This window comes from Perna viridis, chromosome 4, assembly GCF_037379345.1.
Source record: "Perna viridis isolate PV_CMFRI_1.1 ecotype Kerala chromosome 4, ASM3737934v1, whole genome shotgun sequence".
Lineage (NCBI taxonomy): Eukaryota > Metazoa > Mollusca > Bivalvia > Mytilida > Mytilidae > Perna > Perna viridis.
The window spans coordinates 8,757,199-8,775,109 of record NC_142448.1 but is presented as its reverse complement, the minus strand read 5'-3'; the positions used below and the strand labels follow the sequence as shown (position 1 = coordinate 8,775,109).

Genomic DNA, 17,911 nt, shown 5'->3' with positions numbered 1-17,911 from the left:
AAGCCCGCAATGGAGGTTACTTAAGATATCTAAACAGAGAAAACTCTTTGACATCAACAATCAGAACATCACTCACGGGTATTACAACAACAAGGAGTTACACTGTACAATGGGATTATATTACTCCTTATTATACCTGTCTAAAGAACTTTGGCAGAAAATGTTCGGACTCACCAATAGATGTAACGGATGTGACCGATCAGGTGATTATAACTTTACTAAAACCGTTTATAATTAACATTTAGTTATCATTTTAATCAAATTTAGATATTCTTTTGAATTTTCAGTAAAGTTCGAGAGTCCAGTGTACAATATATCAATCCTAAAATAAAACAAATGTTAATTTAGTCAGGTGTATGTTCGCCTTTTCCATGCTCTGAAAAGCATTGAGCAATTACGAAAGGACACATCCATCCAAAACTTCCGAAGTAATCCTACCTTTATTTAAGTTGCTGTTTTATTGTTACTTAAAATTGTTGTCCGTCTCATCAACTTTGTGTCCCGTGCTTTGTTGTATGTTACTGTCTTATTATATACTCTGACGATTAAATTTGGAACGAGTTTATTAAAGAAAACTTGATGGTTATATTGGAGATGTAGTTTTGGATTTTGGCTATGGCATTCAAGATACATGAACATATGTTTCAAGTGCTTTTGATTCAAAATGGAATTTTTAATTTCTCCAGAAATTGATAATGTTTACATGGAAATCTTGGTCAGACGATTTAGCTGGAGTTGATTTTTATGAGTATGAAATTTACCGCCTATCTGGTTATGGACAATATCTTAGAGAAGCAAACAAGTTGTTTCATTCCAACGAGACAAATCTGAAGGAGGTATGAATATTGTAAAACGTAAAAGTAAAGAAAAAAAAAGAGAAATCTATCACTGTCACATTCACAAAAGAACGTGTTAACTGTGGTCACAAATATTCTTATCTGTTCCTTTTGTTGTATTATGATGCATCTTCATTTATATTCAGTTTCTATCGATGAAGACGCTTTGTATTGGAATTAAGCATTGTCATTTCGATAATTTGAAAACTCCGCCTGATAACGATATATAAATATGCACTGAGACCCGTGCCCGCACAAGCTTTCCTGCCACATCTCTTCCCCGTACGCAAATAATATTTTACCATATTCCTGATAATAATACCATATCATTTTTTTTTCTTCTTAAGGGTGAATTTAATGTAACACAGCCAGGCATGTATTCTATTATCCTAACAGCTTTTGATAAGGCTGGTAACTATAAGTCAACGAGATCCTTATTGTTCTTTGATGACCAGTCAGTAGTAGAAAAAATAGAGGGAACCAAAACGATAGTCAAGGAGAGCACCGTGGATACCAACCGGACATGGGTAGTCTCAGAAACAAATCCGCTTCATGTCACGTGGCCTGGAAGATTTATGAATGAAAGACATGATTTGAATAAATGGCTATTTCCAGTGGAAAACAACAGTCACGTAGACACCTTATATGACGACTTCTTTGAACGAAGGACTGTTAATTTGTTTACTAATGTCAAAGGTATTAGTTCGCCAATATTTACACTCTGAAGCGTCCTTACTTTAATACCTAAAAGATATAGGAAACACGCATTGAATTAGAAAAGTATTGTCATTTTGTTTTATATATGTCGTGACATATGTTTTGTACAAATTATTACTTCTCTTATAAGTGGTAAAACTTTTGCGATAACGCGGTTTCTTAAAATCTCCTAAAACCTATGTAAAATATAAATTTGCTTTGAATGATTTTGGAATACACAGTGTATGTTTTGCATATTGTCAAGACGCAACACTAATGTTAACGTGTTATATAATTTGAAGTGTAGTCCACGTGTATCGAACACGATAATATAGCTTTGGTTATGCTTTGGTTGTAGGAGTTGTTAGATTCGACGTTAACTATACCGTATCCGGTGAAGATGTCAAGTCGTACAAAGCCTACACCAACGTGATAGATATTTTACAGGAAACGGAAGTGCTTAACGTCGTTTGGGAAGATGGCGAGAAACTAGACATCTTCGTTAAAGCAACAGACATAATTGGAGAATATATTGAAGATTTTATTACTATATATCGGGATGTAACCTATCCAATTATAGAAAACTTATGGTTGTCATATGGGAATAAAACAGAATTATTTGTACACCGTTTGGAGGAATTTACAGAAATGACGTGAGCAATTTTAAGTTTTATATATTCCTGAAAAATATTCAATCTATTAGTATTAGTAGTTTAGTTCATGTCTTTGGGGTTTTATTATCATGATTCTAGAACACAGAGATCAGTTATTTTTAAACAGAATACTGTTAAATTAGCACCGGATTGAAAGGATTTTCAATATTTTGATCTTGACGCAAATTAAAGATTAATCTTAAAAAAATTAATCTTCTTAGAGCTGAATTTGACGTTTTTGATTTTGATTCTTCAATTTTCGTTTTTTGTACCAACAGGTTTGAATGGGATGCTTTTGATTACCACAGCGGTATCCACAGTGTTCATTGGAAATTATACGATAATTTTACAGGAAGTGAAATTCTGCATGGAAGTTCCCATATCATCGCTCAGGGCAATGCAAAAGTATGTATTTCCAACTCAAATTCACATACGTTTTAAAACTTATAGTTGTGAAGTGCAACAGTGGCAGATGGAATATTCGTGACTACATTTTCTTGGGTGAAAATTGAAGAAATTAATATCTATACAATGTATTATTTTCATGACTCTAAGATGATTTGATAACATCGTTCCTACATAGATTTAGAATATTTTTTGTAAGGGAAAATGCTTGTATTGACTATTTACATTGGGAGAGACTGTATCTTATATCAATCTCATTGATTCTCTGATTAAACCAATTCTAAATATTCCTAATTTCGTCTCTTTGTAAAAACTTTCGAAAAAGTAGATTAAACTTGATTTCATCGAAAACATCAGTTTTATTGTAACTGTTATTTCATACTTATGAGAAAAAAATGTAACATTTTTTTCAAGAATATTACTTTGTGTGAAGATCTCTACAAAACTGCTCCTCGTGGTCCTGATTGTTACTGTACATTATACCATGGATGTTTCCATCGACATTTTCATATTAAACCAGAAATAGTACTCGGAACTGGTCTTGATCCAGGAAAAGACAAGGGCCTGCACGAATCAGATTATTTTATAGAAATCACAGTGATTAACCAGGCAATGTTGACTTCGGTACTTACTCGAAAGGTAAATAATTTGATTTCCTTAACAACGTAAAAAAAACTGTTAACCAAGCTCCCTTTGTCAAAATCCTACTGAGGGCATAGCTAAGCTCTGAGAAGTAATATAAAAACCATTGACACCCAGTGTTTATAAATATGTAGTATATATATATATATACCAAATCCGTAAAGACAAGTTCTACATAGACTCATTTAAATATAATTTAGTGTTCGGAAATCTTTTAAGGAATGCTTCATCTGTATTCATTTTTTTTTCTCTCTCGCGATAACCTAAGGCCAACTTTTGTCGTCTACGAGTTATTTTGACATTAACTAACTTCAATTTCAAGTTTTTCAAGGAAATTGTGAAGATGCAAAAGAAAAGAAATTTCAATTAAAAGTAAATAATTGTACTGGAGATTAAAATTCAACAAACTTTAGTCAATTTATTTGGTAGATAAACCATTTTGTTACAGATAACTATTGATACTAGTCCCCCACAATCAGGCAGTGTACATGATGGTGTAACAGGAAGTCCAGAAGTCGACTATCAGCAGGATTTAACATTGAACTTTCATTGGGACGGGTTCTTTGACCCAGAGAGTGGAGTAAAGTCTTACAAATACATAGTGACAGATCATTGTCAAAACAAACAGGACATTTTAACAAGTGATCAGGTATAATAAGATTATTTTATCTAAGGCACAGATGAGATGGTTTAGAACATTTATGTCCAATGTGTTGCTCTTTTTCTTAATTATTGAGGTCTTACGTTGGTTTGATAAAAACAAGCAAAACGCACATGCAGTAAAAATAGTGTTTTTGAGGGTTATTGACTCAATTTATTATTATTTAAAAAAATCTACTGTCATATTTCTATTCTCAGTTTTGACATAAGGATAAAGATACCGGCATTTACCTTATTTTGTTATTTCACATTGATTCATTTTGTTGATAATGTCAGTATCTTTATCCTATAAAAATATATTTACATGAAAATATGTATTTTAACACTTGTCACACACATTTTTTTATCTGTTCAACATAATTATATTATAGATAAAAGAAACCACACTGACATCCGTCAGCCACACTGTCACAGTAGAGGGTACATACTTTATTACTGTGGTGGCTATGAACAGAGCAAACGATGCTTCGCATGCTGTATGTTCAGATGGTATCACCATAGTAACAATTACAACATCTGTAAAAAATGTCGTTGTTGAGGGAGCAAGAACAGCCCCGCAACTCATTGAAGACGTGGATGGTCAACTGTGGATTTTGGCAGAGAATATGACACGGGCACCATATAATCATTCTTTAGGCTGCAGGTAAATACATTATGATCGACTTTTTTCCTGGTTTTTAAAGGTTATATTTTAATAAACAAATTTGTTGTATGGGTTTTTAAACATATTGTTTAAGTGTTCGGCCTTCTGAATGAATTGAATTTAAAACTGTATTGTAAGTGTAACTTTTTTTGTAGCGCCAGTCCTTTGATAGTAGATGATATTAAACTGATTCCAGAAACTCGGTCATCTTTAGTGGCATGTAACCAACTTCAGACATCCCTTCCTAACCTGTTACAGATTATTCCCCAAACATCTCAAGTATGTATCATACCTTTAATAGTTATATGGATTTACAAAGACACAAGGCTATGCTAACTTCCTTTAAAAAATAAATTTAGACAATATTATATTACATGAAGTCAGACTGATTTCTAATTCACCGAATCAAGTCTAATATCACTAGTTCGTTTAAGAATGAATAGATGTAATTGCAACTAATATTTAAGTTGAAGCTTAACGATTTTTTATTTACCTAAGTATTTACATGTGTATAATGATCATAAAAGAAGTACGAGGTATACATTTTTTATATTAGTTTTCTTTCTTGTTTTTATTTTAACTACAACTATTTGTTAGTTTTTGTTACCACTAGTAATATGACTTATTTGAACATGTTTGATAAATGTTACTATAACAACTACGAACTGCATTGCAATCGTCTGTAGATGGTTATTACCTGGGACTCAGTAGATGAGGAAAGAATTGTGTTTGACTATGAAATAGGATTTGCATCCACCAGACTAAGTCCTGCCCCTGATATTTTACCGTTCAAGTCAACCAAACATCATCGTCACATCAGGGTAGATAATCCAGACCTAGCAGAGGGAACTTTGTTTTATATTGTCATAAAAAGTATCAGTAAAAGTGGAGTGTCCGGATATCAGGTACAAAATAAATAATTTAAAGTATAATTAACAATTGTGCCAAACATTCTATGGATATTTCTGTGTCTTTCAGGGATTAATGTGAGATCTAACTACAACTGATAGTACTTTAAGAAGCTATGTTCAGTATATTCTTCAAAAATTAATTATCGATGAACTCCTGTACATGTTTTTAACCCATTGTAATGCAACTGTATAACATTTTTAGGCGGTAAACATTTTAATTATTACAAAGTAAAATGGATAAGGAATTACAAACATTTTGTATTCAGATTAACGTAATCGTCCATATGTTGTAGAGCATTGGACCAATTATAATAGATGTGACACCTCCAACATATCATGGATCAACAATAGATGTCAAATACGAGGAAGGAATACTTATTGCAAATTGGTCAAAAGGAGCCTTTCAAGACACCGAGGACCACTATCTCCTCAATTTTAAATTTGCAATCGGTAAATATTACTAAGCTTTTTTTTAATTGCTAATCGGATCAAAAGTACATTGTCAGCGAAAACAATACAAAACAATACAACAATACAATTTATTCTGAATATTGTGTTAAATTTGAGTGTACTGTAACAAGATAATGAACCTAATGAATTTACCCGAGTTTAAGTGGAAGGTTTGGATACATTACTGTAAATTATACCCGGTGCATCTTTGGCATCAGTCCCAAGTCAGGACCCCAAGCCCATTAAAGTATAGTGTGATGCCTTATTCACTGAAATGGTATATTAGCAGTACCAGGGGATATTTAATGGCCAACTCTGGATGTTTGAAGTATTGTTTATCTTAACTTCAGTCTTTACGTAATTTTATTTTATCCTGTTTGCCACATTGGTCTATTCTTATAATGTTCAGATATACTTAGATTTTAATGTACATAATTGTAATCTAATTATATCTAACTTAAGGACAAACTAAAGACCGCACAGAAGTTACAGGGTACCAACCATTGAATTACAACTCTAAATGTACGCCTACACTTCCACCAGAATGTACAGCTATCGATCTATCTGTGTTAGATTCTAAGTTACATGCTCATCACATGTACTATGTGACAATTAAAGTAACCAACCTAGCAGGGTTAAGCACGTCAAAGACATCTGAGGGTTATATACATGATGTCCAGGTGCCTTCAGTGGGTGTTGTTTATGATATTAATCCAAACGATGTCAACAACAAAAATGTTAAGGTATGTTTCGCTGTATTGAACCATTAATGTGACAAATGTGATGACTTTTCATACCGTATTGTCAATTTTCCTTTCGCCTGTGGCAACATCCCTTAGCACCTGCGTATGGAGTTTTCATATCACATACCATACGTTATGCCAGAGCTTACCGACACTACGTGGACCCTTTGTACCGTGCTAGACTTCTTACAACAAGGCTTCAGGAAACAGGAGTATGTTGCTTCATCTGTAAAGTTATCACTTCAGAAGTTTTACAATATTTATCATGAATTATGGTGTATCAATCTTCCAAAATGAGAACTTGTTTGTTCACCGTGTCATATTTTCCTTTCTTCTTTCGTTTACTCTTGACATGACTTCCTATTAGCGTTTCGATGGATGTTTCTAGATAAGCAGAGGACGCTCAATGGTTTAGGTTTTTATTAGCTAATTTTTGCTCAAATGGCCATGTAAGCTATTGCAATCAGTTCCTTAGAGTGTTCTATATAGATGGGATTTTTGATCAGTAGAAAATCTTGGCCGCCACACTGAAATTAGAACTTTGGGGGCAGACAGACGTTATTAGCATATATCTAAAAAATCGTAAAGTTTAGCCGACCTCTGACTAGGTTGAAATATTTATCTTGATGAGATCTATCACTGTTCAAAATTTTTGTGTAAACCTATTAAGCCAAGTTGGAGTTACTGACCTTTTTTTCTCGCTATTTTAAATGTCATTTCTTTCAAAAATCTTCTCCTCTGACACTACCAGACCAATTAGTACCAAATTTGGTATGAATGTTTCTTAGGGTCTTCCGTACAGAAAAGATGAGGGGATTTTTCAGCTGTCGAAAAACATGACAGCCGTTACTAAAAAAAAAGAATATAGAACTAAGATAGGAGTTTTTCACGTATTTTTCCAAAATTGTTAAGTTTAACCAAATTCTGACAAAAATAAATGTTTTGCATGGTGATATCTATCTGTGGTCATATTTTCATGTAGATCTGTTGAGCAAACGTTAAAAATATTGCCCTACTTATTTTTGCGATTTTTAATTTAATTACTTTAAAGATGTGCTCCTCCTTAGTGGACAGAATTTAATGAAAACTGATATGATTGTTTCTTAGGTATGAGCGTTCGGAAATTTTATTGAAGAAAAAATATGGCCGATTTTACAAAAAATGAATGTTGCTTATCGAGCCAGGTGAGCGTTTCAGGCCCTAAAGAGCCTCTAGTTGTCCGGGTACCTTATTTACTTGTGTTTCTTTGGACTTATTAGTCAATTCATTTCATGTTCTTTGGCATGTGTATATATTTATTTTTAGGTCGCATCTTATTTGCTCTGATTATTACTCTTTCTATCTCTTCTGTAAGTTTACTTCATTTTACTGATCGAACATAAAATGAAATGTATAAATGTTCATGCAGTAGGTAAATACATCTGATCAGATGCATAACCCAGTTAGAACATTGGATTTATCTTACAGGATGTAATAGATGTCGATTTTTCGGAAGAATCTAATACCTTGGCTGTGCAATGGACAGGTTTTCGTCATCCTCATCTACCTGTTATGTACATAGTCTGTTTAGGAACAACTAGTGGAGACTGTGATTTCGCCAAAAGAGACAACATTGATGATTCTATCAATCGAATTATATTTACGAACCTGCAACTCGTCTCCTTTCAGGTATCTTTACATGAATAGTTCTTGAATAGATATAATTGTAAGACATAATACTGTCTGGATTAAATCTTATCCTGTAGAAATTCTTTCACATTAATTGTTTTTCCGAAGGATATTTTTTCACTATGAAAAAGTTTCCACACCTATCAAATTGTTTCCACTACTTGAACAATGATATTTTAATTACTATAGTTTGTTATGGAAAAGCTAGAGGTATTCCCAATTGAAGACAGGATATTATTTCATACTACAGTATTAAATAAAATCCTGAATAAAATTCACATATGAAGAGTTCATACTCTAGATAAAATGGATAATATCAAGTAAATAGTATCCTGGATGAAAAACTATATGTAAAATATCCCATGAAACATCATCCAGGATACTTATTAATATCGAAAAACATCCTTGATGAAAATTAATATTTAAAATCTTCCTGGATAATATGTCATATCAAAAAACTTTCCAAATCATTAACATTTACAACACTGTGAACTATGTTCACCCAACAGAAAACCGAGCCCGACCTTTTTTTTTTTTTAAAAAGTTATAGTATCTCTAAAGAAAACCCTTTCAGACATGTGTGTGTTAAATCCTATTATCATAAGGTTGGGTATTTAAACAATTTAATAGTCACGGAAAACATTTAACTATAAAATATCCTCGGATTAAATTTGGTATTATTTTTCGGTGGAAAGTATCTCACACAGGATACTATTGGATGTTACAAAATCTACTTATTCTATAGTATATTTGAGTTTAGGAATGGGAATTGGGATCCTGAACGGGACGAGAATTGTGCTGATGTATGGTGTAAATTAAATTTCAAACCATACAACAGTTTTGCAGAACAAATTTCACAAATTATACACACAATATACGGAGATAATGTAGAATGAGTATATTTGATGCAATATATAACAATAAAACCTCTTTCTTATTATTGTCTCAATTCCCTTTGCATTTTGACAAACAACGATCACAGCCCTAAAATTTAAATAAAAGGGAGATCTGAGAAGTTGATCCATCAATATTTCAAAATAAATGTCTGTATGTGTTACATATATTTGTACATTATAGACCGTATGTAGGATATACCTCATTCTACTTGAATTCTAAATGTATTTCATACAAACTAAGATAAGTGTAAACTCAAAAATGGTATCAAGAACTGCGTGTAACTGTAAAATGTGATCTGAACAGAGTTATGTTTAATATTCATTTAAAAAAATGTTTCAGAAATATTATTTCACTGTAAAAGCCGTTACTTCAGCTGGTACGGTTGAGTCATATTCTGATGGAGTAATGGTTGTTGACACCGGAACTAAACTATCAGGAATCTCAATACACGACGGTCCCGTTTGCACTTGTACGTAGAAACATGTTATGTTTACATTGTACGGAAGATGATGAAGTTGTTTCTTGATTTGAATTTGCTGATTATTTAATAAATCATCAAATTATAATGTTTTTTTTTGTTTGCATCGACTCGTTGAATCTGAAAAATGCTTAGTATCAAAGTATAGAACAAGAGATAAATAGTTTACAGATTGACATTAATCAGATAACTTTATGTCAGAAGCCATTGATTAACTCATCTTTTAATATTCCCATTAGAAAGCTCCATGAGACCTTACTATTATTTATCAGTTAAACTTTTGTGCAATAAAATTTAACCAGCCATTCTGGTTCGAGATTTATCTATAATTTAAATGTCAATAGTATTAAGATAAATTTATAATTACTATAGATTATACATAATTACAGTAACGGTATTCCACTCCGAAAACACACACACACTAATATATACAAACAATATACCAATATGAATTTAAAAATGTCCATGAATAATGTTAGTTTAACTGGTAACATCTCCCGTCATTTCATTGTAGATGAAACAAGTCTAAATGAAAGTCATCATACCAATGTAAGTATAATAATCAAATTTTAAGACTTATTAATTAACTTTCAAGCCTACAAAAATTACTGCTTCAGAAGTTCACGATACACGATTTGGTGTTTGCACCCGTTTGGCTTGCACACAGCAATGCGTACACCAATGAACAATCAATAAAGCTTTGATGCTTTAATAATTGTAATTAAGGTTTAAATATTATGTGTATTGTGACAATTTGGTTGTAGGATATTTTGAAGGACTGTCTACAAGATATTGATTACCAAACCTCAACGACTACGTTGTTTGCTAAATGGGATATTCCAACAGCTTTACACGATGTTATCAGAAGTTCCTGGATATCTGTAGATATACGATCACCCGTTGGAGGTTAGGGAAATAACACTATATGCATGCACGCAATGTTTATGGTTGAATGAATAAATATATCGCTTACTTTCATACATGTTGTACATTTGCGAAATAGTGCGCCCTATATTTAAATTAACTTGTTTATGTAAAGCAATTTCTTTAGCAGTATTAATAGACGTTTCATTTTAGCTCATACATTTACCATACATTTTATACCTATTGACTTATTGCTAATACAGACCAAAATTAACATGAAAAATTGAAACTGGCTTGAAATAATATGACCCACACTATGTTCATATAAACATGCATACCCTAAATTGTTTTACACAGACTACTGGAGTACTTTTATTGAGTATGGATACATTGGAAGTCATCAAGTAGCAGTACTGGGGAATTTAGATCTTCAGCCGGGAAGAACTTACAGGTTTAATATAAAATTATGTGCTGACAATCTTTGCTTTCCTCCATTGAGAAGTGATGGTGTTACAGTAGTACCTACTGCCCCAGTTACAGGCTATATCGAAGTTCAACCAGATAAGTCGAAGGTAAAACTGATCAATATAACAACTTGGCAATTCAACAGAAACAGTGGTTTGATATTGTTCAGGAGTATGTTCTGTATTATATACCATTTTAACTCCAAAAAGCGCACAATAATAAACACTATCGATAGTTTGAACTATTTGTGTATTCTGAATTTAATTAATGTGTATTGTGCTACGTATATAAAAATTATCTTTTGTGTTATGGGCAAATTTGTTGTTTTTTTTATTTTATCTTACGATTGATCAAGAGATTGCCTGACGAAAGTGTTTCCATGGATCGAACTGATTCCACTATGTTAACACTAAAGCACACGGCTTTTACGTATCAAATCTACCTTTGTATCTTGTTTTATTTTGTTTGATTTAATCATTTTTAAGTAAACAATGTCCTAGTAATTTATATTGTAGATGACAATCCTTACAAAACAAATGTATGACCCTGATATAGAAGACAGAACGGAAGCCAAAGAAGCTATCGACTTTTATGAATGGGCAATTGTCGACGGTTCAAGAGAAGCGGGTGTTTATAAAAAGTGGGAAAGGGTTTTAACAGTTCAAAGGATAAATAATACTCATGTGAGTTATTCTAATTTTAGATTTGCGTGTAATCAAAATATTTACTTTTCTGTAAAATCATTTTCTGTATCAACGGTGTATTTTCCTTTTTATTGTAATGGATAAGAGAGTGTGTCAAGCACTCGATAGTATTTCTGTCCAGCTTTGATTGAAGATTGAACACACGACTGTAAAATAAATGAAATGTCTGACATATGAAAAAAATTACCCAATTACAAAAAAAGAAATAATACAAACCTTGGTATTTAGGTAAAATTTGACATCATCCTCGAAGATGATATAGATTTTGCAAAATGTAAAAGAATTGCTTTACGAGGATACAATAAGGCCAACGTATGGAGTGAAGTTCAGACAGAAATAAAGAAATGTCGCATAAAAGATGAGCATAGCCAGATCATCCCAAGGGCAGTAATTGACGCTATTGGAAGAACTGGTAGGTACAATATTTATGCTTAATTTACATTTATAATGTGTTGACAAGTTCATGTCAGCTATATTACTTCTGTCAATGAACCTATATGCGGTATAACATTTGGTAAGATAAAGAATAGAAACAATTTAATAGAATTTATATTTTTCTAGTAAAATGTATACAGTATTAACAATTGTCAAATGAGATGAAATGGCTTAGGAAAAAAAAACTACAAAATAAAAAAAACCCTAAAAGGAAAACGCAATTAGATAAGCCACCTTGAGCTGATGGATGATTTGGTTGTGTTTGACCATTGATCAAATGTACTAGTTAAAAAGAGCCTGTCCGGACATTATCTATTCACTTATTTTTCTAAGTCACATTTGTTGGTACAAAGCGCATTTCAAATCATAAAAACGATACTTAAAGATATCCTTATGGATATTCGAGATGACAAAGATATTCTTAAAATCATAAAAAAATACTTAAAGATATCCTTTGGAGAAGACAATTATATCTTTCGTGGAATTCTTTTATGACACACATTTTCCTGTATCTCACACACAAACAATTTGAGGATAGTTGTAAGGAAGGAAATATGTCTAATTTAGCAACAAAATTGGCCAAATTGGGTGAAAGCCAGTTGAAAATTGAAAATGAACAATACATTGAATATTTTTCTTTATGAATTCGATAATTTATATAAACGTAGGAAATGTGATATGATTGCCAATAAAACAATCCTCAACCAAAATGCCAGGCATTGAACGATTTGTTTGATTTAAAACTTAGTTTTAATTGTATAATTTTTTTTTAAAAGAAGAAGGATCATTAAAGGATGTTTCGTTAGAACCTAACACACCATGGAATTTACCAGATGTAGACTATATACCAACTAGAAACGTATTATCAGCTGTGTGGCCATCTTTACGCCATGATTCATATCAGTGGGGTGTTTTAGAAGTTCGACCAAATGATGCTTTGACATTTTACAGAAACTACACTGATCTTGTTATCACCGATTCTTGCTCTCATCCAGATATCATCAAATGTGGTCATACAGGTAAATTGTTTTTATTAGAGTCATATTGTGGACCACAAATGTAAAATATTACCATAACTATCACAGATCAAAATTACACATATACAGTGCTACCAGAGGAATCATCTAGCGTGTTCAACTATTATCAATGTAGTCTTTAAGGTAAAATGATACCAGAAATATTATCAAATTAGATTATTCTGGTAAAATGAAACAGCCAAATGAGGCCAATGTTGAGAAATATTCCTGATAGTATCATCAAATTTGTTCTTTTGGCTGTATAAGTATTAATGTAATAAGCATTGTACGAGACCATATAAACATAATGGTATAAGCGAATCACCAAATGTGTTAATGGAGGTACAACTTTTTTTTGTTAATTGGAGTGGTTTAGAAAACTGACATGTCTGATAATGAGGATATGTTATATAATTATGATAGGTGTTTCACAAAAGTGAAAATACAAACAAACCTCATATTCAAGGACCTGAATGATATACAAATTTTAATGAAACTATCAAAACAAACCACTCACATTTCAAAGCCTTATTCCAAATATTGCTACTTGCTATAATTCTTCGAAATTATTTTTACTATAAGCCAATAAAGCTGTAAGATTGTTACTACATTTAACTTACGCCTGAAATGTGAAATCCAATAACATCTGATTTGACGAAATATTATACTTTAAAATTTAAGAACACAGGTATATCAATGTATATTTCAATGATTCTCACGAACTTATACATGGAAAACGATACGCTGTATGTGTCCATGCTGAAAGAAAGGAAATTCAACATGAAAAATGGACAGAAATATTAGATGCTGTATCGACCTGCAGTGATGGTGTAGTAGTAGACCTTACAGCTCCAATTGGAGGAAATGTCTGGGTGGGAACAAATAAGGAATTTTTATATCAGGTAAATAGCTTATTAGCAAAATTCATACTAACCGAAACAGGCAGGACTAGCGATAAATAAATTAGATGTCATTACATCGAATAATGAAACTTAAAACACACAACAAAAACATAGAGAAAATATAATATATTAAATAGCTTAATATTAAATCCCATGGCACCAAACAAAGGCAGAGTCTGACGGAAGATTACACAAATATCATGTTTTCTAGTAAAAAGTTGATTCCATACAAAGTTTCAAAGATAGGTATTTGGTCTATATGAGTATTAATATTTTAGATGCTCATTTATGATACAGTGAATGTAATGTTCCAATATATGTCGAAGCTCCTGTCATAGATTGTTATTATTTTCCTGTTTACATTTTAAATTTCTTATAACATATAACATACATTGCAATGATGTCACAAAAGTGCACAATGCACGAATTTACCAGACATGAAATCGTCATTAATTTAAAATATCAAAATATGTTCGGCGGCCAAAGATAAAATAGGATAGGGAACATGAACACTTTGGAGTGATGAGACCTTTCTAGAAGACTTTAAGCCTTAATCTGGTTAATGTCGTATCAATGTCGTACTCTATTCAAAAGCATCCCATCAGCACTAACACTTGTCTTAATAACAAAAACCGTAAAGTATTTTCGATTTTAAAACGATGTCATTTTTGTCACAGACATCCTCGTCAGATATTTACGTTACATGGGATTCCTTTATTGATGTTGAAGAAGAAGGGCATTCGATGCACTCATCCGGTATATCCCATTACTTGGTCTCTGTTGGTTAGTATCGTTTTACAAAGAAATAAAGATAATAAGCAAAAATTACATTGAATATTTACTCCTTGAAACTCGTGTACAGCATATCGAAATTTGCAATAAATATGATTGGTATTTTTACCAATAAATCTTATTAGTAAGCTTTTATAAGCGTACACACATTTTATTATTGTCTCTGTGTTTGTTTTGTTTTGTTCATGTTTTGTTTGCTTAGTTGCTTTTACAATAAACATGTATAAGGAAAACGACACAGACGAAGACGAAATATTGTGTTGGGTTTATCAACTATTTCTTAATGTCATTTGTTTTAACTTTATTATGTAATTCAGTATTTCAGTGTTAATTGCATTTCATTTTAGAACTAAAAAGCTAACCTCCAAAAGAAAACCCAACAAAACAAAAACGATAAATGAAAAAAGAAACGCACATATGCATGATTTGTTCGATATTTAAATTACAATACAAACTTCAACATTGTATTTATTAGATTATTGATAATATTATTTTATCTTGTTTGAAGGTTCTGTTAAAGATGGAGTTGATGTTATTGACAAACGAAATGTTGGCGTTACCAATCACGTGTCTTTTCACGGACTAACCTTACAAGAAGGACATACATATTTCGTTTCTGTATCAGGTAAGTTTATTTTAACTGACTATTAAAAGAAAACAAATATAACATAAAACTAATTCCGCTGCCCTGTTTTAAAGTTATAGCAATGAAAAATGTACATCTCTGTCTAAACTTATTTATTTCTGATCAGTAGTTGTTTTTATATTTACGTAAATATTTATTAGTTTAATAACCATACAATTGTATTAAATGTTGTTGAATTTTATCATCAGGTGTTGATTTCATCAACCGAACGACAAAAGTTCATGCCAATCCCGTAACAATAGATACAACACCCCCAGTAGTTTCATCAGAATCTATATATATTGGTGGCAGAATTTTAACTAATTTAAGCCAGATAGAGATTTGGTAAATATAATTGAAGTAGAATGGCCTGATTGTAATTACTTAGAAATAATAAGTTCAAACGTATTTTGTTATATGGGACAATATATGAATTTTCTACTCAATACAAATTATATATACATAGATTAAAACGTGACTTCATAAGGTACAAGAACGTGCGGAAAACTGTGCATTTTTTGTCATAGATTTTCTGAAAAGTTCCATATTAAAGAGTGTTCAAATCTATTTTGGTTCCATAAGATAGCCAAATGATACTTTTGAAAAGATCCGCTCTCTATTTGATATACAAAGGTCATTCAGAAAAGTGGTATACATCTTATCAAATAAAGCCACATTTACACGAAGGAATTAAAATCGAAATAGTAATTGTTCTGAACAGATCACAGTTCAGACATATTGCTGAACACATTAACTGTATAAGAATTATAATTTACGTTGCCCGTGGTGCTTTTGCATCAATCCGACCACATGTTTTATGTAAACAAAGTAGATTTTTTTGGTAAATAACTTATTTCTATTTCTGTTATTAGGTGGCTTTATAGGTCTATGTAAAATGTAAAATGATCATTCCAATCTTTCTGCTCTTAGGAGATAATTCACGCAAAAAATTAAATGATTTCTACTGTATTTTAGTGTTATTTACAGGTTTATCTCCGTTTATTTGGAATTCTTCAGTGCATTTAAATAATTGATATCTCTTATGAACAAGGATTATATGAAAAAAACACGTTTTAACCTCTGGTCAGTATAACGTTTTAAACCAAATATTAAAAATAAAAAAATTCTAGGATTTCCAACCATGAATCACATTTCGCATGATTCTTAGCTGGAGCACTAGTTAAGTACACTAAAATACCTTTTCACACCCGATATCAAAGTTTTCAGTACGTGCGTTTAATTTATTATTGTTATTGAAAGTTACCCGAAATATTTATAGTGATTGGTAGTTTGAATTCATTATTAAAGTTATTAATAAATATATGAAATGTGTTTGAGATTTTACAAGAATTGAGTTCTACAGTCACTTAAAGATGATCCGAATAACATTGCACTTATGTATTCATTGTTTGAAATATACTAGTTAAAGTTACTTACAAAAGTCTTAATACTACTTGTCTACGTAGTTATTCCTTTTTCATATGAAATTCATTTCCTTCTTTTTGTAGTTGGAAAAATATATTCTTTGATATTGAAAGTGGTATCGACCATTACATGGTTGGATTAGGTTCATTATCCGGTCAGGATGATCAAATAAAATTTTCTAGAACCGGCCAGGAATGTGGCAACTTGAAACCAGACCATAATCATCAAATGATAGAAGGCCACCCTTATTTTGTTACTGTGAAGGTAATTCATGATTCATAAACAATAGTATGTCAACGGCGAATTGAATTAAACAATCATTACTTTTTTTGTTCACATCAACGGTTTCATGTTAGAACCAATACCAAACGAAATATTGTTTTATATAAATAAACATATAAAGAATATAAATATACACATCTAAAATATTCATGTGCTAATCAATTTGTATCCTCAATGTAAAACTGCGGAAGATAATTAATTATCGTATAAATCATAATGCATGATTATCATATGACATTACATCAACACTACGTCCATTTCATATACGTAACGAATGCTGTTATGTTGATGGATGTACAACAGAGAACTTTCTACTTGTTTGAATATTACATGACAATTTTTTGTTGTGTTTAGGCATACAACATGGCCGGACTTTCCACCAGTAAATCATCCCTAGCTAACATTTACGACATTTCACCCCCTGTTGCCGGACATGTGTATGATGGGAAATCAGACGCAGTCTCGCCTCACTCTAAAGACATTGATTACCAAACAGATATGAGTCAACTATCCATTTACTGGGAAGGATTTTATGATCCCCATTCAGTTATAAAGTGCTACCGCGTTTATATTGGAACTTGTTCTGGATGTTATGATATCATTAATGAACAAATTGTAGGTGCTCATACATGTAAGTATTTCAATCCCGCAATTACATCTCATATTGACTTTGGATATGTGAATACATTGATCTTGAAAGTCAAGCTACGACCAAAATT

At 31.7% G+C, this 17,911-nt stretch overlaps 1 protein-coding gene across 1 annotated transcript in view; it reads left to right on the top strand.

The window, feature by feature from the left end:
- The first annotated feature begins 67 nt into the window (after window positions 1-67).
- LOC148618744 (uncharacterized) overlaps window positions 68-17,911 on the top strand; it is a 34,921-nt gene continuing 17,077 nt past the window's right edge. The window contains exons 1-26 of the mRNA XM_088577927.1: window positions 68-203; window positions 687-836; window positions 1,184-1,532; window positions 1,891-2,185; window positions 2,464-2,590; window positions 3,005-3,229; window positions 3,681-3,881; window positions 4,264-4,535; window positions 4,691-4,814; window positions 5,222-5,440; window positions 5,740-5,896; window positions 6,359-6,639; window positions 8,107-8,307; window positions 9,544-9,673; window positions 10,197-10,231; window positions 10,447-10,588; window positions 10,904-11,118; window positions 11,527-11,694; window positions 11,944-12,127; window positions 12,927-13,169; window positions 13,848-14,068; window positions 14,746-14,851; window positions 15,369-15,485; window positions 15,695-15,830; window positions 16,994-17,174; window positions 17,547-17,823. Of these exons, the coding sequence (XP_088434053.1) occupies window positions 696-836; window positions 1,184-1,532; window positions 1,891-2,185; window positions 2,464-2,590; window positions 3,005-3,229; window positions 3,681-3,881; window positions 4,264-4,535; window positions 4,691-4,814; window positions 5,222-5,440; window positions 5,740-5,896; window positions 6,359-6,639; window positions 8,107-8,307; window positions 9,544-9,673; window positions 10,197-10,231; window positions 10,447-10,588; window positions 10,904-11,118; window positions 11,527-11,694; window positions 11,944-12,127; window positions 12,927-13,169; window positions 13,848-14,068; window positions 14,746-14,851; window positions 15,369-15,485; window positions 15,695-15,830; window positions 16,994-17,174; window positions 17,547-17,823 (4,747 nt within the window). The 5' untranslated portion in view covers window positions 68-203; window positions 687-695. The remainder of the gene's footprint in view (window positions 204-686; window positions 837-1,183; window positions 1,533-1,890; window positions 2,186-2,463; window positions 2,591-3,004; window positions 3,230-3,680; window positions 3,882-4,263; window positions 4,536-4,690; window positions 4,815-5,221; window positions 5,441-5,739; window positions 5,897-6,358; window positions 6,640-8,106; window positions 8,308-9,543; window positions 9,674-10,196; window positions 10,232-10,446; window positions 10,589-10,903; window positions 11,119-11,526; window positions 11,695-11,943; window positions 12,128-12,926; window positions 13,170-13,847; window positions 14,069-14,745; window positions 14,852-15,368; window positions 15,486-15,694; window positions 15,831-16,993; window positions 17,175-17,546; window positions 17,824-17,911) is intronic.